At 38.3% G+C, this 20,748-nt stretch overlaps 2 protein-coding genes across 2 annotated transcripts in view; one reads left to right on the forward strand and one right to left on the reverse strand.

The window, feature by feature from the left end:
* The first annotated feature begins 765 nt into the window (after nucleotides 1–765).
* Nucleotides 766–3,927, forward strand: LOC119786853 (zinc finger protein Gfi-1b-like). The gene is made up of 5 exons (XM_038290408.1): nucleotides 766–1,071; nucleotides 1,302–1,468; nucleotides 3,146–3,298; nucleotides 3,385–3,550; nucleotides 3,638–3,927. The coding sequence occupies exons 1-5, from the start codon at nucleotides 834–836 to the stop codon at nucleotides 3,832–3,834; spliced, it is 921 nt and encodes a 306-aa protein (XP_038146336.1). The 5' UTR covers nucleotides 766–833; the 3' UTR covers nucleotides 3,835–3,927.
* A 1,721-nt stretch (nucleotides 3,928–5,648) lies between these two features.
* engl (endoglin, like) overlaps nucleotides 5,649–20,748 on the reverse strand; it is a 32,371-nt gene continuing 17,271 nt past the window's right edge. The window contains exons 11-17 of the mRNA XM_038290435.1: nucleotides 20,020–20,100; nucleotides 17,134–17,382; nucleotides 14,587–15,048; nucleotides 14,270–14,381; nucleotides 14,102–14,203; nucleotides 11,493–11,604; nucleotides 5,649–6,025 (exon numbers count right to left, since the gene is read on the reverse strand). Coding sequence (XP_038146363.1) covers nucleotides 11,495–11,604; nucleotides 14,102–14,203; nucleotides 14,270–14,381; nucleotides 14,587–15,048; nucleotides 17,134–17,382; nucleotides 20,020–20,100 — 1,116 coding nt within the window. The 3' untranslated portion in view covers nucleotides 5,649–6,025; nucleotides 11,493–11,494. The remainder of the gene's footprint in view (nucleotides 6,026–11,492; nucleotides 11,605–14,101; nucleotides 14,204–14,269; nucleotides 14,382–14,586; nucleotides 15,049–17,133; nucleotides 17,383–20,019; nucleotides 20,101–20,748) is intronic.

The following is a 20,748-nucleotide window of genomic DNA, read 5'->3' on the forward strand; positions in this document are numbered from 1 at the left end:
CAAATCAAATCTCTTAGCGACATGTCATCGGTGGATGGGTGTGAGAAAAAAAAATTAGGATGTTGCAAGCGATGAGGACTGTTGAAGCAGTCAACATTCAGCTCCGCGGTGCTGAGGTAAGATCGACCACTTCTTGCTTTCTTTCATACTAAAAACGCGAAAACATATTTTCAATTTCCAATCATTTGTCATAATATTTATGCAACAAGCATCTGCTTGATGTAAAATTTGAGTAATGCAATAGCCAGAATTATATATATAGATAGATTACTAATCCATGCTATTTCATGGGATTTTAAGTTATTTTTACAAAAATGCATCAATTTGAAAGATGTAATTTTATGTCAGAGCTGTAATTTTTACAATAATCTCTTTCTTTCTTCCCTCTATTCCATTTCCTTCACTGTTAACAAAACAGACAGCTATGTGAAACACATGCAAGTTATTGTTTAGATATTTTTCTATATATATGTGGAAATCAATTTGCAGAACTCTCATATTAGCTGGTTTTTAACATCCTGAATCTATTTGAATTTGGGGGAATATATCTGTACAGCATGTTTATGTAAAAGCAGCGACAGAATCAGTTTCAAAGCTGCCTTCCAGCATAGCAGGGTTATCCTTAGTAAAAGCCCTCAAAACCTTTGTGCAGGTGGCAGGCTGTATTTGTTAAGAAAACCTCAAACCTTGGCATTGTAACTGAAGATGAACCAACAGGTGTTCGAGATCTGAGCGTGTGCGAGGCTCTAAAAGTGACATGAAAGAGTTGGCTTCTCAGACTCCTGCAGATTTATAGCGCAACACTTTTACTCCCTCAGACGCCTACTTCTGCAATGCCGCGCTCGTTCCTCGTCAAGACCAAACGGACGCATCTCTACAGCCCACCAAGGGATGACTACTTCAGACAGCAGGCTGAGACTGATGCCAAGGAGGCTACGACTGGCCACCTTGAAGATGCTCCGAAACCTTTATCCCCCGGGATCAGAGACCTTCTGGCTGATCCCTGCTCACCCAAAGAAGGGTTGGAAAACTGCTCCTACAGAACAGCAAAACACAAGCTCTGGCCTTCAGGTATAATCAATTACAGTAGAAATACGGTTATGATTTTTTTTGCTTTGACTCACATCAAATGGCATTCTGTTATTGAAAGCGAGAAAGGTAATAGTCCAACTGCTGCTCTTGTTTTCTCTACGCCAATGTCCAAGTGACTTAGTAGTAATGCATCTAATAGTTGGTGTCATCTATCTCTCCAACTGTTATTAACAGTTTTTTTTTTTATTCTTTTTTATTTTTGACCAAAGCCTCTGTGGAGAAAGAAGTCTATCCTCCACCAGCCTCTTCATGGTCATCGGACCAACAACAATCCAACAGAGAAAGAGAACTCGAGAGACTCGTCCTCTTGTTGCTCAACCACACATCGCACACTGACCTCAAATCGCCCGTCAGAGATTGTCCTCTCTGTGAGAAGGTAAGAATAACCAGATCCTGACGAAGTAAAGAATATAATATTATCACGTTAAATATAAATTACCTATTTCGTAATCCAAGTTAAACCGTATGCTGATGATATGCTGATATAACTCCATAAGACCAAATACTGAATATTGAAGGAGAAAAAAATAGCCACGACTCTATAGAGGTTTTAGAAGTATTAATTCATAAAACATGGCTTATTTCATTATTGATCAGATTTAGTTTTGAGGGCGAACTGGCAGCAATAAAATTACATTGTTAGGAATAGATTCTCATAGTCTGCAATCATAATATTACCCCTAATGAAATAATAATGGCAACATTATGTCAGATATTATAAACTATGTTTGCTGACCATATATTATCTCTATCGATAGTTATTGTTATTACAGACTTAACATTAGTTTTGTAATAGTTTTCTTTTTTAATGAGAAACACTCTGAAACAAGACATTGTTTGTTGCTTTTCTTTAAAAAATATGACCATGATGTAAAATATAAATAAATATATATATATTATATATATATATATATATATATATATATATATATATATATATATATATATATATATATATATATATATATATTATATTATATAGAGTGCAGCAAAAGCATTCAAGTTATCTGTTAGTTGCACCACAAAAAAGCTTTTTATTGCTAATTTGGAATTCTAGTTGATGGGAAATGGACCCAAAAGTGAGGAAAATAACCTTCCAACGATGGACTAAAATTCATATCTCAATATATATATCAAAATAGAGTTGCAATTTCACTTTTTTTTATTTAACCTGGAATCTTTCATTTTGCTGGTGAAGATTCTCAGTCATCCAGGTCATTGTCATTCAAAAAAAAGTTAAAAAAAAAAAAAAAAACACTGGACTTTTTTTTCAAGTTTAAAGACATTTCGCTTCCCATCCAGGAAGCTTTTTCAATTCAAAATGTCAGAAATAGCGTTACGTTCGAGGCTTTATATAGTGGAACAAAACAAAGTATATTTTTGGCTTAGAAATAATGCAAATTGAACCGAACAAATGGGTCCGCCCCTTTGGAATGGGGTTCGTTTGGGTTCTTTGTTAAAATGCAATACCCAATACTGGTATATGGCTCTGAAAAGGGGGTCGTTAGAGGGAATTGTTGGCCTGGCTGAAGAGGCGAGGTGTTTTTTTTCTCACCTGTAAGGGAGTGGGTGCTGCCATGATAGCGGGAAGGAATCAACTCAATTGTTGCATTGTAAAGCAAGGTTCCTGGAAGGCAAGCTAAACATCTTCAAACTTGGAAACAAAATCCAGTGGATTGTTTTTTTTTTTTGTTTTTTTTTTTACATTTTTTGGAAAGAATCTTTCATCTAGATTATTTAGTTTGAAATCCAAAATACATGAACTGATCAAACCTGCTCTGGAATATTTTACACTCTTCATAGATTGTTTAATTGATTCATTAAAGGAGATTAAAAGATACATACTAAAATAAAAGCAGCTATATATATAAACATATATCTATATATATTTCCCTTGTTTTTTGTATTTGTGTTTCTGTTGCTTAGGTGTAAAATTTTACTATAATATTAATCTTCCAGTGATTCTTTATGGTTTTATCTCACCTATTTCAGCTCTAACAGAGGGTTACTGAACCCAATATGAATTTATCTTATTTGTTTGTTCCTCTTTCAGCAGTCTGTGTCAGATATCCTAATATCCGGCAGTCATCCTCAGGATCAGGTGTACAACAACCTCTCAATCCCTTTGACAAGGTCACTGACTTCTACAGACATGTCCCACATGCCCTTTGGTTTCCGAGAAGCTGGCAGCTACAGTAGAGCAAAGGTCTTCACTCATTAACCTTTTTTTGTTGTTTAAAAAAAAATCCTGTTCAGGCCCAGACTAATAATAAGCTCTGTCTCTGCATCCAGGACCGCAGTTTTGGTTGCAAAGTGTGCGGGAAGGTCTTTAAGCGCTCGTCCACCCTGTCCACTCACCTCCTCATCCACTCTGACACACGACCTTACCCCTGCCAGTACTGTGGCAAAAGGTTCCACCAGAAGTCTGACATGAAGAAACACACTTTCATACACACAGGTGAGGCACAAGACACAATGTACTATTCATGAGTGAAATGTTTGCATGAAGCATGATGGCCTTTTCTTGTTCCTGCTCCCTGCTCAGGTGAGAAACCACACGTGTGCAAGGTGTGCGGTAAAGGATTCAGCCAGAGCTCCAACCTCATCACCCACAGCCGAAAGCACAGCAGCTACCGGCCTTTCAGCTGCTCTCGCTGTCAGCACACTTTCCAGCGAAGGGTGGACCTGCAGCGCCACCAAGAGACTCAATGTGGCTATGGAGAAGCTTACGCCCAAAGATGAGGCAATAAACAAGAAGTGTTGGAATAGGTGTAACTTTTCTTGTAAATAGGCCTTTGTTTAAAGGTAGGCGCAGTATATGTTTTGTTTACATGAATAAAGATCAATTTGATCATTCCATCACCGTTTATTCTTTTTTTAGTTCTTATAATGAACTATTTTCATTGATTATTGGATTATTTATAAGTAAAAAAGCATTAAAATATCATTTTCAGTTGTTATTCTCAGGAAATTTGACTTTTATAAAATGGGTTAATTGGACTTGTGTCTTTATTACACCTACAAAGATCAGTCATCCAGAAATTTTATTGTAAAAACAGCACATAATAAAAAAAAAAATACCACTAGAAAAAAACCTAAGCTAATAGCACCACATCTCCTCCCATCTCTTTTTCCTGTTTAATTAATTTCGACTTGCTAACATAGTTTGCAGTTGCAAGTAAGACATCAACTTCTGAATTAGAATAAGGGTTAATCTTTGGCTTCTTTGCCCAATTAGGTTTATAAAACCGTGTTCTCATAAACTGCAATAAATATGTTTTTAAGTTGGTATAATTTAATGATTGAACAAGTGCTCTTTGAGCTCCAGTCTTTACTGATTGGATTTTATCTGGATTTAATCTGGATCTATGCTTCATGAAATGGTTAAGCTTTTTCCGATGCAGGTTAGAGATTAGCTTCTTTTTACCTTTAAAGTGAACCTTGCAAGGGCGTAGGTTTAAATTTAAACTTTGGTACGGACACTGCTGGTCTGATGTCATTGGTCCTATGCAAAAATATGCATGCTCGTTATTTTATGCTTACGGTGAAAATCAGGGTGTATTTCATTTGAAGAGAAAAGCAGCATTTCTTGCAACATTTATACAAATTTTATAAGCACTACGACACACTAGATGCTGTTTGTCAATGTTTGAAGCATCAACGGCTCTGATGAATGTGGAATTAGAACTATTTTCCACTCCAAATTACCAGCAACTAAGACAGTAGGTAAATCTGTGCCTATTTAACGAAAAATAGAGTCTAAATATGTCTGTTATATGTGGATTTATCCTGCTTTTTTCTTTTAAAGATATATAAATCTGCAGAGGCAAACAGAGGTAAAACCCACTCTTATCTTTTAAATGTTCTCTTTGTATCATTAAATAAAGCAAAATAATAGATTCAATGGACGCCAAATACATTTATTTTATTTACATGAGCACTGGAACTGACACTGAGCATTTAAAACATTAATTTCACTCTAGAAGTTGTACATCTAGGCTGTAGTTACTCTGTTTAACCCATTTCATGTGTTTTATTTAGGGCTGAAACAATTCATCAGATTAATCGATTATTGAAATAATGTCAACAAATTTAGTAATCGATTAATCGTTAGCTGGAGTATAGAGACTCTAAAACATGTCTTTAGCTCACAGTGTGACCCACTTACAGCAGAAATTATACAAAAAATATATATGAACATTTTGCATTTTAGATAAAAAATGTTTTCGTCTTTCAATATTCTCCATACAAAAGTCCTCTACTGCTGCAACAAAGCTGTATTGTAAATTATAAACATGTTATTCACATCTGATTGTTGGTAGGGATAAGTAGGTCAGTCCATAATTTTGGTAGGGACATGTCCCTATGGTCCCTATGCAAACCTACGCCCATGGAACCTTGTGTCAAAAATCTCCTGCTATACCAATAAAAATTCAACAGAATAAATTCAGAAAGAAAAAAGCCGACTATGCATTTATTTTGAGTTTACATGATGGCTTCAAATTTCTAATTAAACTCTCAAACTTTAGAGCTGCAAAATAGTTTATTTCTGCATCTTGTCTACCATGCAAGCCAGAAGATGACGATGATCTGCTCTCTGTTTGAGTCACCGTAACCATCTTTAGGCCTCGTTGAATCCAGATGAAGGTCTCTTCAGAGGCTTAAAGTTGAGTGGCCCACATCATCAAACAAGTGACTTATCGCTTTGAATCTAAAACGTGTCCGTTTAAAGAACGCTGCGCATGATTAAGATCTACTGTATTCACTGTTTTCAGGCCTCCTCTCAGCAGCACATGACACGACTAGAGGTGCAAAAAACGGCTCTGCACACCAGAGAAGCAGCTGTGTTCTCACACACATACAGAAAAAAACACACAGAAGCTGTTGCAACCCCTGTCCCAGTTCTTCTCTCTCAGATTTGCAGGAGGAAATCCTGAGAAAGAGATAAAAGAATACAACTGTTTAAACTTATCTGCAACATCAAAGCAAAAAAATCTGCAGGTGCTTTGCCTAATGCTGATAAATTTTCTGGAACTGACTGAGCATTTAACCGCTGCAGCTTATTTTAAATACGCAGCTTTGAATTTGGGCTCAGTCCCCTCCCCCCCCCTCCCCCCCCCCCCCCCCCCCCCCCCAGCTGGTCTGCACCTCCAATTTCTTTAATATGAAAAGAGGGCAAAGTGGTAGATTGACTTCCGACTATGTTGATTAGCTATTATTAGAAAATGTTTGGTATCATTTGGTAGGTTTCATGTGTCGGGAAAAAGATTTGCCTAGTGAAACTCTGACAACACAAACAAAGAAAAAACATGAATGACTCCACCCATCCAGTTATTATTTAGCTCATATACTAAAATATCCATCAAAAACTTTCTTTTTTACATTGAAAAAGTGAAGAGAAAAAAAAAAGTTGTAAAAAATTTGCTTACAAAGATTAAAATGAGGTAAAATATGTTTAATTATGGCATAAGTTTAGAACGAACAGACTGATATATGTTATGAGAACCGCAGGGCGGATATGTCTGTTTTCCCCTTCTTTTTCTTTTCTAAAATTAAATACAAAATTATTTATTTTAAAAAAATAGTTCCGAAAGCAGGATGTGGAAAAAGAGAAAAAGAAGAGAGCCAAGGATTGTTCCCTGAGTAACACCAAGAGATCAGACCAACAGCAGAGCTACTGATTCAGGTAGTCAGTGCTTATTTCAAATCCATGACTGCACTAAACTACATTTAGTCAATAGCAGCTTTGGTAAATACATGCACTGCATTAGCAGACATATTTATAGCCAATGTTTTAAAAGTTCAGATCAGGATATCTGTTCTTGTCCTTAAGGTTTACCTCTACTACGAATCCACTAGTGCAAGGTCATTTTAAAACAGCCACATTTTTAACTGAAATGAAATTTAGATTAAACACTTTTAAAATAGAAAGTTATGTTCCCCTGAAGGCGATTAAACCTCTGAGCAAGCTACTTGGTGTAATTATGCTTAACTCAAAACTTGGTAAAACTATATAAAAATTAGTAAAAATTAACAGTTTATTCCAGTTCAGATCGTTACTGGACAGAAATTGGGGAGAGTTGGCACAGCTGTGGGCTCAAGAAGTCAGCATGCGTTGGCATCTGCAAAAGGAGCCTCGAACAAGATGATCTCCTGCCTCTTATACCTCATGAATCTGTGTTGCATCAGGTGGACGCTTAGCTATTTGTGTCAGAAACTGACACGCCATCCATGCCCTGACCTTTGTGCCTTTTGCCTCTACACCTCAGGATTACAGATAGCTCTCCTTTTGGCTCCAGGGCAAGGCAAATTTAATTGTATAGCACAATTCAGTACAAAGACAATGCAAAGTGCTTTACATGATTAAAATATAGGAAAATAAAACAGAATCAAAGCAAGTAGGAAAATAAAATAAAAAAATGCAGAAACAAAAAAGAATATTAAAAACAGTTGGACTAAAGAAAATAAAAAAGTTGAACTAATGATGTTTCAGTTGAACTGTTTAACTAGAACAGTCGAAGGCAATCCTAAACAAATGTGTTTTTAGTCTTGATTTAAAGGAACTCAGGCTTTCCGCACTTTTCCAGTTTTCTGGAAGTTTGTTCCAGATACACTATATTGCCAAAAGTATTTGCTCACCCATCCAAATTATTGGAATCAGGTGTTCCAATCACTTCCATGGCCACAGGTGTATAAATTCAAGCACCTAGGCATGCAGACTGTTTTTACAAACATTTGTGAAAGAATGGGTCGCTCTCAGGAGCTCAGTGAATTCCAGCGTGGAACTGTGATAGGATGCCACCTGTGCAACAAATCCAGTCGTGAAATTTCCTCGCTCCTAAATATTCCACAGTCAACTGTCAGCTGTATTATAAGAAAATGGAAGTGTTTGGGAACGACAGCAACTCAGCCACGAAGTGGTAGGCCACGTAAACTGACGGAGCGGGGTCAGCGGATGCTGACGCGCATAGTGCGAAGAGGTCGCCAACTTTCTGCAGAGTCAATCACTACAGACCTCCAAACTTCATGTGGCCTTCAGATTAGCTCAAGAACAGTGCGCAGAGAGCTTCATGGAATGGGTTTCCATGGTCGAGCAGCTGCATCCAAGCCATACATCACCAAGTGCAATGCAAAGCGTCGGATGCGGTGGTGTAAAGCACGCCGCCACTGGACTCTAGAGCAGTGGAGACGCGTTCTCTGGAGTGACGAATCGCGCTTCTCCATCTGGCAATCTGATGGACGGGTCTGGGTTTGGCGGTTGCCAGGAGAACGGTACTTGTCTGACTGCATTGTGCCAAGTGTAAAGTTTGGTGGAGGGGGGATTATGGTGTGGGGTTGTTTTTCAGGAGCTGGGCTTGGCCCCTTAGTTCCAGTGAAAGGAACTCTGAATGCTTCAGCATCCCAAGACATTTTGGACAATTCCATGCTCCCAACTTTGTGGGAACAGTTTGGAGCTGGCCCCTTCCTCTTCCAACATGACTGTGCACCAGTGCACAAAGCAAGGTCCATAAAGACATGGATGACAGAGTCTGGTGTGGATGAACTTGACTGGCCTGCACAGAGTCCTGACCTCAACCCGATAGAACACCTTTGGGATGAATTAGAGCGGAGACTGAGAGCCAGGCCTTCTCGTCCAACATCAGTGTGCAACCTCACAAATGCGCTTCTGGAAGAATGGTCAAAAATTCCCATAAACACACTCCTAAACCTTGTGGACAGCCTTCCCAGAAGAGTTGAAGCTGTTCTAGCTGCAAAGGGTGGACCGACGTCATATTGAACCCTATGGATTAGGAACGGGATGTCACTTAAGCTCATATGTGAGTCAAGGCAGGTGAGCAAATACTTTTGGCAATATAGTGTAAGTGGAACATAGGAACTAAATGCTGCTTCTCCATGTTTAGTTCTGGTTCTAGGTATGCAGAGCAGGCTGGAGCCAGAAGACCTGAGTGGTCTGGAGGATTGATACACTGATAGCACGTCTGTGATGTATTTAGGTGCTAAGCCATTCAGAGATTTATAGACTAACAGAAGTATTTTAAAGTCTATTCTCTGAGATACAGGGAGCCAGTGGAAGGACTTTAGAACCGGGGTGATGCGCTCTACTTTCTTAGTCTTAGTGAGGACACGGGCAGCAGCGTTCTGGATCAGCTGCAGCTGTCTGATCCACTTTTTAGGCAGACCTGTGAAAACACCGTTGCAGTAATCAATTCGACTAAAAATAAACGCATGGATTAGTTTTTCCAAATCATGCTGAGACATTATTCCTTTTTTCCTGGAAATGATTTTCAAGTCTGAATCCAGCACTACACCTACTGTAGATTTCGGGCCTGATCAGTGGTTACTAGCTGAAGCGACTAATTTTAGATCTCTCCTCTATTGGTCCAAAGATTACTTCGGTTTTGTTGTTATTAAGAAAAACAATTCCAGGCTGTATCCTCATCCTGTGTTTGATGTACAGACAAAAAGTCCTCACTGTCCTCATTAGACGGCTTCTGTCCACATCTCATGACATGGCCCATAAATGTCACTGCATCAACACATTGTGAGAAACTCTTAAAAAAACGGTTTGACGAGTTGATAATCCTCTTAGTGTTCCTCTTGGATGAAACACAGACAGTTTAAAAATGTTGAAAACACCTGTGTTTTATAACTCAATGTATTGTGTAGTGTTGTAGGTTTTCGCGGCACACGCCCACCTAGAGTCGGCCAGATTATTTTGGAAAAAGCTGCACAGAGAATAAAAGCTGCTGTTGTGCCTGTTCATTCATCAAGCACAACTGAGCTCTAACAGAGATTAGCAGGTAGAATTCATACATGTCCAATAAGAAGAATACCAGGTCATCATCCTTGTTGTGTTTGAGGTCTCACTAGTGTGGCCAGATGTCCAGCTTTAGGGCGGACAGTCCGGATTTTCATAGCACTGTCCGGCGTTTGGCACCGCATGCAGCCGGACATATATTTGTCCTCCTTTATGAGGCACTAGGCTCGTAGAGCAGATTTAATTTTTTTTTTTTTTTTTGCTGGGCTGCAGCACAATATCCAATCATCAACAATGCATCACTATCTGATCTAACAGTTGATTGGCTAAGAGTGGCAGCATGTCAGATAAAGATCTGCATGTCATTGGTCACAAAAGTAAACAAGGATCAGAATTACTGATGCTAAGTATTAAAGTTAGCATCCTGTCAAAACCAGGACGTCGTTTAACCCAGAATGGACAAAAGAGCGTGAATTTATGACGAAAGGTACTGAAAATTCTTTCCATGGTTTCTGCCACTTGGTCGATGCGATGTGTAAGCAGTGGAAGAAAAGCTGCAATTGAACGGCGTGCGAGTACGGATTAACGTAAAAGTAATAAACGTGCAGCAAACTCTTTAATGTACATTAAGTTTTGTCGCCCCTGGATGCTAAAATAACTTGTGCCGAGCTGCAAGGTGGATTATACTATAAAACATCACTAGTCCTATGGAAGTGTAGACTGTGACGTGAAAGTGGATTTCAGTGATTGGCCCATAGCTAAAGGGATGACCATAAAGACAGGTCTGCTGCACACACAGACACTTAAGATAAGTTCCCAAAAGACTGAGGCTCTTAAAAATAAAGCTATACTTTTAGAGCAGTTGAATGTGTTTTCTACAATCTCTTTTGTTGTTTAAAAAAATATTAGGCTATTTTATTATGAATGTTTCTTGTTAAAAAGATTTTTTTAACGTTTAAGTCCACACATCTTATGCTTTGTGGTATTCTGCACTTTAAAGATTCATCTCGGTGGTCACTTTTTAAACACCACAATGTATTAAATAAATACAAATGCTGGGAACCAATTCTTTTTTACACTTCTTTAATATTTTGTAATATTCAGCTACACAAGCATCCTCTTTAAACTAAGAAACTAAAACTAAACTAAACTAAGAATTGTACTATAAATGTGACTTTACCCGATTCTTATGTACACCTTAGTAATTTATTGATATGCCGCACAATGTCCTCCTTTTTGGTGCTATAGATATGGCCACCCTTGCTCTTATTCTCATTTCCATTCCTTCCCCCCACTAATAAAGATATTTGTATTGAACCTACAGATAAAAAAAGCTCAGTAATCACCTATGGGTAGCGCTGCACGAGGCGTAGAGCTACACTGTCATAAAGCTGTTTAACTGACTGGTTGAAAGAGAACAGAGCCATGAGACTGCTGCCAGATAAAGTCCCCTAACTAACCAGTGGTTTTTTTCTGAGCAGAGCCAGTAGGGGGGAGATAACAGACATCTCAATCATCTCATAAACACTTAGATTAGCATCTATATTAAGGTAAAAGTATTACTCAATGCTGCTTTAATAAATTCTTTAAATATAAGACAGTTGTTGATTGGATTTCTGGTTAACTGGTCATTGTGTCATACCGCTAAACCGAGCTGGACGACTGATCAGATGGGAAAGATGGAGTCGTCACTTTGCAACCCTCTGGAGTCTGGTTTGTTAAAGGACCATCTCTAAACGGCTCCAAGCGTCGCCCTGAAAAACACAAAAACATACAATACCATATTGAAACAGGAAGTGCCATCAGTTCACTGGAACCCATTTTTTGTCTCATGCTTCCATCATCAAAGCTATGGCTGGAGTTCACACATATTCTCGGCGTCCCAGATTAAATCAGCGTCTGCCCTGCAGTCTGTGTTTTTCTTTTTGTTATGCTTACTGTTAAAACTGTACAGTGTGTCCTGAGATGCAGGGTGACATAGTTTCATTTCTGTGGTTGCAAACTGAAAGTGCAGATCATGCATTTGGCAAACTGTTGCATATCTTTGGATAACCATAGCTTACAGACACACAAACACAAAAACCCAGAAATATGTTTTGAAAACAGAGCACTAAACTGTTTGTCTCTGAGTACAAAACAGTGCAATTTTATGTAAATTGAACAAAAATATAGAAAATAAAAGTTCAATTTTTTTCCTACAGGAAATTGCTTGTACCTTCATTATTTATCAAATATTTCCTTTTTGTTTTTATCAATCACAAGCATGTTGAATGATTTTCATTTTTAAACACTACTTTCAATTTCAACTGCAGGTTCTAATCTAATGGTTATTAAAAAGCATCCAGACCAAATTGTTCCTATGAAAGATTAACTGAACCTAATAACTGGTTGCAACCTGATTGCTGGCAACAGCTGCAGGGAGATCTTCTTTATGAACGTGATGAAATGTTTTTATTGACTAAGCTATATCAGAATTATATGGGAATAACAGGCCTATTTCAGGTTATGCCAGGGCATGTTAATAACATCTCTAATAAGTGCTTAGAAATTTCCCAACTTCCAACTTAGAAAGAACTTCTGCTGAAACACATCTAAAAGTCAAAACTAATCTCAGCAGTCAAGATGGTTGACCCATTCATCAAAGGTAGTGAAACTTACCTACTTTGAGTGTTTGTGTTCATTCTTTATGTGTTAAGTTAATTCAGATGTTCATATACTGTTTATATGTTACAATGTTGGATGTCACAAATTCTTAATATACCTGTAATATACCTAATATACCTATTTATTTTTAGAATAATTAAATTTTGTCAACTACTTGAACTATATATATATATATATATATATATATATATATATATATATATATATATATATATATATATATATATATATATATATATTAACGATGCACGATATAATCGGCCCCCTATCGGTATCGGCCTGTATCGGCCTTAAAACTGAATATCGGACATCGGCCACCCCACCGATATTTAACCCGATATTTGATCAGCTTCTGAGTTTCTAAAGTCAAAAAAAAAAAATTATAATAAAATACTAGTTCTTCTTCTTCCTCAAAAACTTCTTTTTTTACAGACTTAAAAACTTCTAAAGATGAGGAAAAAAATATTGATACATTAAAATATCACAATATCTTCATATGCTGATATATTGCCATTTAAAAACACCATATCAATCTCTTTTACTAATGAAATATTGCTATATGTCATCGTTATGCTACGAAATCCCCCGAAAATTCACTAAATGTTGCCATATTTTTATATGTTGATATATTGACGCGGTATCGACCTATTTTACTAACAAAATCTCACAAGAATTTACAAAATATCACGAGAGTTTGTAACAGAACGATGAAATTTTACAAGATTTTGAAAGTAAAATATATCGATACCACGTTTTTAAAAATCAATTTGATATCAGCATATGAAAATATAGTTGAGTATATTATTTTTCAAAGTGTTCAGATGCATTGCGGGAGTGCTTTTTAATTTTTAATTAAGCTGAATTATCCTCACACAAAACTAATTCCATACAGGTAGAGCTTTAGTTAGAAAATCCAACTTATGTCACTTGGGAATTGTAACATAGAGACCTAACCTAACTGCTAACAACCATTGTGGCGCACTTAAGGTACCTTTGTTTTAATAAAATCATCGTTACATACAGAAAGCCCATATTCTTATCTTCAGCTACCGCAGTATACATGTCAGATTAAATAATACTACTTATAATCAAGGTGTTACTTTATTGTATCCCTTATACTATTTCCATTGCTTGTACTGTTATTTTTACATTTCTTTGCAGGTGATGAAGCAGACCGAAGATGTTTTATCATTATCTCCCTTTTATCTCCCTCATTTCTCCTTTTTCCTTTTTTATCCTGTTCTAGTTTCCCAAAACAGTGTCCATATATTCTGTAATACTCCCAGCATGAATTATAATAAAGCTATTAAAAGCATAAATCAAGCGGAACTCTATAGCGATAGCCGTACTGCTCCATTTGTGAAAGCAAAATCTGTTGGGCACCTTTAAAAATAATAAAAATAATAAAAATAAAATCACCTTTAGAAATTTTTTTTTTTAAATTAACTTAGGTCAAGTGATTTCATGATCTGAAATATGAAATGAAATTAAATGCCACAAAAAGCCAAAACAGAAGAAATCTTCTAATAGGGAGATTCTTTTGATCAGTTACAGGGAAAAACTTAACCAGACTAACAATAGATGTACCTGTATATGTATAGATGCACCACAGTCCCCCCATTAAACTGACTCCAACCAAAAAAGCTGCAAAGACGATTCCCATCAACGGTCCTTCCTGCAACATGAAACCTGCAGACAAATGATGACATAAGCTAAAGTGCAGTAGAGAAAAATCCTCTAGCAGTGGAAACTCACCGGAGCTTTGTGTCCGGTTTGTTCTTGGACCTGCAGAGGGTTTTGTTTTGGTTACCAGTGAACTAATAGGCCGGGTAACCACCATGGGTCTGGAGAGGTTTCTGATAACACACTGACACGGGAAGAAAGGAAAACGTCATTTAGGATTTGATAGAAATCTATTTCTTTGTCTTTCTTTAGGGTTTTTAAATGCTAAATCTGATCTAAAGTATTAGTTTTTACAGCATGTTAACTCTGATCAGCTTTAAATATGTCTAACATATTCCACTTATATGGGGGAACTTTATTCTGCATTTGTTTATAAAGTGTTTTTTTACCTGATGTCTGGATGACCCTGACACTAGTGGAGGGATCTGTGTCCCACTCTGGCAGCTATCGCCTGCTTCTTCCTTCCAGGGTTTCCCATCTGCTGAGTCAGAGAGACAAAGAAGGAGGCTGCAGTGGACAAACTGCATGGGCTCATTATAAACTGGCCGCAGGATAAAACTAAATCTCAACCGTCGTATTTGACCCAAATCTCCTATGTTTAGTGTGCTGTTCAACTCTGGGAATCTTCTCTCCTTGTGATCGTATCCTCCTCCTTCATGTCCATCTGTTTCATCAGGATCTTCCTCATCCTCACTGTCACCGTTTGTCTTTGTGTCGAGGTTAAAAGAGGAGTCTGACGAGCAGCCATTTTGTATTACAGTCCAAAAGGGAGATTTTTTAGGGTCAGACTGAGGAGATACAAAACATGACTTCACTTGCACCACATCTGCGAGGGAGGCTCTGGCAGATATCTGCAGAGAAAGAAATAAAAAATTCAGAAATCCTCATTGCACATGAAATAGGCGTTTATATGGAAGGCGATTAGGGCCACTGGAAAAAATAAAGTTAAATTATAGTTTAGAAATGTTTTATTGTATTTTAGTTTAATATCGGAAAAAAAGTGAGAATTCTGACATTGATCTCAGAAATATGAGATTAATTCAGACTTTTTTCCCATATTAATTAACAGCCACCTCATTTTGGGTAATCCTTGCCTATTTTGCATACCCAAAAGGAAAAGCAAATAACTTAGGAACTGTAAGCCCAAATTACATGTGCATCACATTATTTGAAAGCTAGCACCTTCTAGTTTCTGAATATATAAATGAAAATTGGGTGACTAGAACACAGCCCAAGCTGCATCAATTCACACATGACTCAAAGTTGTTTTTTACATTCTTGAAAACAATAGGTCTTTTTTGAACAGCAGTAATAAAGACATGCTTGAGAATAGGCATGTCTCATTGTATTACATTTATTCTACATCATGTCAACCACAATTGTCATGGTTTTGGTTCTGTTGTGCTTTACTTTGCTCCTTGTTTCCTAGTTTTATTGGTTTAATTCCTGTTTTGTTGTAGTTTCTAGATTTATGTTAGTTCTCAGGTTTTTCTATTGTCCACTGTTGCCCTCTTGTGTATGTTCCTTTCCCCTTGGCTCCCTCGTTGTCTCCTCTCACACCTGCTATTTATCAGCTCGTTTGCCCTGCCTTTGTCTCAGTCAGCTATATATTCTCTCCCTCTGCTGTCACTCCTTGTTGGTTCCTTGTCATTGCTGCTTTCTCAATGCTGTTTTCTTCCTACCTCGTCTCTCCCTGGCTCCTCGTGATTATTTTTCCCTGGTGTCTTCATGGTTCTGGTTTGTGTTATATATTAAGTTGATTTTTAATTAAATCTACAAGAACTCACCTCTGCCTCCCTGCCTCTGCATTTGGGTCCACAAACACCAACCAAAATGTGACAACAATAACATAAAAATCTATACAAAATAGTGGAAATGCTGCTTTTCAAGCTAAAATAAGCCCCAGTTCTTTTTCTGAGCTGTATTTTGTTGTTTTTTTCCCCAGCCGGCATTGTAATAAAACAAAATCAGCGTCCAAACTTAAACAAAATAGGACCGTTGTTATTACTCATCTTGGAGCTGCGCTCATTGATCTAGCCGCAGCTGTGTGTTTCATTCTTACACAAACCAGCAAAACTGCCCCCCTTTATATAAGCCAGTTATGTGTATGCTTGTTTGAAACCGTGTTTCATTGGCTAAAAAGCCAAACAGCCCATGTGGTCTTAACCAATAACAGCAGAACTCTATGAGGCGTAATATTGCGCTTCTCGATGCGTCACTGGCTGACAGGAAATGACTGGAAATGAGATTTTAACGACTGTATCTGGCTTAAATCACATTATAAAAAGATCCGTAAGGAGACGATGTAAAGAACCATACCGAACATTGCGAGCTAACAACAGAGGAAATTAGAATTAGGGAATATAACATTAGCAAGAGGCTAAGCATTAGCTATGACCAGCTAACTTTTCTGATATCAAAAACTGGGAGTTATGTGGCGATTTTCTCATCATAGAATATTTTTATTAGTAATATCCTGGATTACTTTTAATCTGTGGTCCCTTATGGATGAATGGAGTATAAACAGTTGAAGGTTGGATCTATAAAATGGCTTCTGGACGCCTTCAAAGCTTATTGTGGCTGCTTTGTCATGTTTACATTGTGACATGTTGCTATATCTGTGTTAGTTGTGCTTTGATGCTCTGTCCATAAAATGAACCTGGTGGTTGAATAATGGAAAAACTAAGCTTTCCAATGATGTCTAACATGTCTATATGGGTATACATTTTACGGGTGTTATTTTCATGCAGTTATTAGTTGTAAAAGTTTTAAAACGTTTCGCCAGCGATCCAGTGGGTTTAAAGAGCAATGAAAAAATCAGTAAATTTTTTTTTTAAGTGTCCCTAATCCTCTTCCATACATTTTAGATGAGACCTGTTGACTGTCAACATGTTGGAAATATGATTAGAGTTGAAATGTCCAATGAGAACAGAGACCTCTGCAAAGATGCGGTGTTCAGCGGTGATGACACAGGGCCCAGTCCACGTCTGCTCATAGCTGTCAGTTACAAAGAGCCTCAAATGCAGAGCAGGCCCCGATCTGAGTATGGCAGGTGGTAAATGGCGGAGAGGTGGAACTGAATGGAGATGCTGTCGTACCCCCCGGGTAAACCGTCCTATTAGAGGAAGGGTCACATTATCAGCAGCAGCAGTAGATTTTGAGTGGCTTTTGGCAAAGCAGCTGATCTGTAAGAAATAAATAAAAATAAAGTAAAGATACAGTTTCTGGGGAAGATACAGGTGTGCTTTAAAGTTTTTAAACGTTTCTTTTCAAATTTTAACAACCAAATCAAATGTTTTCATAATACTTTCCCTCAAAAGTTGTTTAATCTGTAAACAAGTCAATTTTTTTTTTTGGTAATCTAAATTCAGTTTAAATCTAACAAAATGTACCAACAGCATTACTCATACGGGTTGTCTAATTCAAGCTGCTAGGAACCAAAGACATTTAAATCAGTAATTCATCAAACTTTCCCCTCAGAATGAGCTCTTCATCAGCTGGAAGTTTATTCTGGGTGAGAAAATTAGATAACAATAAAACAAATTGAGTTTCATTAAAGGAATACTACACCCAAAACATGATTAGCCTTCATTTTCTACTCACCCCCATGCTGAACAACACTCTGGAGTACTTTTTTGATATCTCAAATGCATCTGGAGATCTGGGAGGCTTCTTGCTGTCTGCTGACATTGAAATAATGGAGGTCTATGGCGCCCGAGGCAGAAAGGTCCATAAAAGTCCACAAAAAACGTGTCAATATTCCTCCATACTGCTCGTCCAATGTATTCCAAGTGTCCTCAGTGAGTAGCATCCAGAATTTACTCGAAACGAAGTCATTTAGAATGTTTTTAGAGCATAAACAGTAGTGTATAGGATTTCCTGAAAGCGCGCACATGCACGCTCACGACGCTACGGAAGCCGGCAGACCAAACCAGCGCATTCAGCTCGGCAAAGAACTCATGCTCTTCCTCAACACTGAAGTCCTCAGACATTTTTCTTTCGTTGTTTCTTTCTTTGCACAGGTAAACAGCACATTTCTTCTTCTACGCTTGCATTATTGGCAGAGCAGACGCTGAATGCGCACTTTCATCTGGTTTGGTCTGCCGGCTTCCGTAGTGTAGTGAGCGCGCATGTGCGCGCTTTCAGGAAATCCTATACACTACTGTTTATGCTCTAAAAACATTCTAAATGACTTCGTTTTGAGTAAATTCTGGATGCTACCCACTCAGGACACTTGGAATACATTGGACGAGCAGTATGGAGGAATATTGACACGTTTTTTGTGGACTTTTATGGACCTTTCTGTCTCGGTCACCATAGACCTCCATTATTTGAATGTCAGCAGACAGCAAGAAGCCTCCCAGATCTCCAGATGCATTTGAGATATCAAAAAAGTACTCCAGAGTGTTGTTCAGAATGGGGGTGAGTAGAAAATGAAGGCTAATCATGTTTTGGGTGTACTATTCCTTTAACGTCAGTGTGTTTTGATGCTTAAACTGAGCTGAATGAGACTGTTGCCGTCTGTGACCCAAACTTGCCATAGTTATGGTTCTGTTTAGTTTGGATTTGGACTTATAGACTTTTTCTGTTCAGCCTGTCACTATTCAGCCACCAGCAATTATCACAACAGCCAATTCTGCCTCAGGCCACCACCCCACTCTAGATTACCTGTTCCCACTAATTAGTACTCAGCTCACCTGTTCACCAGCGTACTTATACCTGCCTCTGTCTACTCATCTCCGTCAGAACGTCTCACTCTCTCCTGCTAAGGCTGCCTGTGTCTGTATGCTGCACTTATGCCTGTTTCCGTCACTACTGGTTCCTATGTGCCCTGCCAGCTGAACTCTTCTAGCTGAGGTTGCCTTTCTCTCTATGCTCCTGTGCTACCTGTTCCGCGGTGAATCTAAGCTGCCCACTTGTCTAGTCTGGTGGTTCTCCTTTTGGATCCCTGCTCACCCCTGCGCAGTCAACCTCTGCCAAGTCAGTAACTGTTTTGCCTGCTTCATCTGCCATTATTCACTCCTTCAGTAAATTCTTCATACGTAACTCTGTGTCTGGCTGAATATCGGGTTCACCTATGGGAAATTGTGACAAAACTATCTCAATGAGTGGTTCGAACCAGAAGGGTCAGTTCCATTTTTTTCCTCACCTCTCTTCCCATTAACCATTCAAAATGAAGACCATCAGGTGTGTTAAAAGCAAAACTAGGCAATAAATCTAGTTACGTGATGTCTTACTTCTGATGCATAGCCTCTGCAACTGTCAATTCTGTCTCTGTCTTCCTCAAGTGCAGGCAAAAAGCAGCTGTGATTGGTCCTTGGTATGCCTTTCCGACTGTCTGTGTGGTCGTCCTTCTCGATTCTATGCCGGGGCGCGGCATTTTTAAAAATCGAGGAACAACAACAATGGACAACTACGACGAACGGTTAATCGAGGAGGTTCAGAAGAACAATGCGCTGAAGTTCTCGAATAGGCTCCCCCTTGCGCTTTAGCGGGAAACTGCTGTGCGTCTCTAGGAATTCCAGAAAGACGGTGCAGAAGCAAACCAGCAAAATTGGTTCGCGACCAGACCTGAGCGACATTAGATGTGTGCGTTTGCAGAAGTATAATCTGCCCTTTAAACTAATAGCAGCTCAGGTGGTGTGCATCTAAAAATAGATGCACACCACCTTTCAAATTGTCTACTTTAAAAACATTAAAAAACTGTTTACATTAGAATTTGTGTCTGTTCATAAAAAAAATACCAAAGAAAGACACAAAATGCAGAAAAGCTCTAGTGGTGTAAAAACGTTGGCAGGGCAGAACAATGGATGAGATCTCACATGCAAACTGAAGGGAGGTCTGAGCTTCCCATTCTTTCCATGTGCAGAGATGCTCTGAGGCCTGTCCCTCCACAGTAACAGCTAACACACAGAAAACAGGAGAATACACAGCATCACAACACAAAGATTTAAAGTTTAAGTCTATTTATTTTCAGAATTACTATTTTGGTCAATAGTCACACTATGCATATCTATAGCATCACTTCAAAGGGTTCAAACTAGTGTTGCGCAGATGCCATTTTTTGGCCCCAATACCGATACCAATACCTGGCTGTGCAGTATTTGCCGATACCGATACCATCTGTTATATCTGTTAGGTTTATTCAATGATGATTATAAAATTAATGTGTGTTTATATGAAACATTGTAGAAATTTGATACTTCACTCTGTCTCATGATTCAATCAGGAGACCACTCTATCTTGTGATTCAGTCAAGAGGAGAGCTCTGCCTTGTGATTACAGCCAGTAGAGCATCCTGTCTTTATGAACTGATCAATTGTTCTGTCAGAACAATACTCTATTTGTAACCATGTGTTATGTTCTGTTATTAAAACGCTCTGCAGAGGAGGTCTGGGTAGAGACAGAGTGTTTGAGTCTGGGGTGCAACTGTCTCTCCTCCTGCAGGAGCTGTATGAAAATCCCTTACTTTGTATTTCAGTTCTTCTTTTACAAACCTACATTTTTGAACCCAACAATATCTACCAATGTTATTCAGTTTGTGCAGATTT

This window comes from Cyprinodon tularosa, unplaced genomic scaffold (assembly GCF_016077235.1).
Source record: "Cyprinodon tularosa strain WSP-4 unplaced genomic scaffold, ASM1607723v1 ctg280, whole genome shotgun sequence".
Lineage (NCBI taxonomy): Eukaryota > Metazoa > Chordata > Actinopteri > Cyprinodontiformes > Cyprinodontidae > Cyprinodon > Cyprinodon tularosa.

Excerpts from the sequence above, each read along its gene's own strand:
- LOC119786853 (XM_038290408.1), top strand. The coding sequence starts at position 834 with ATGCCGCGCTCGTTCCTCGTCAAGACCAAACGGACGCATCTCTACAGC. Across the intron at positions 1,469-3,145 it reads ATTGTCCTCTCTGTGAGAAG|CAGTCTGTGTCAGATATCCT; the intron begins GTAAGAATAACC and ends TTCCTCTTTCAG. Across the intron at positions 3,551-3,637 it reads ACACACTTTCATACACACAG|GTGAGAAACCACACGTGTGC; the intron begins GTGAGGCACAAG and ends CTCCCTGCTCAG.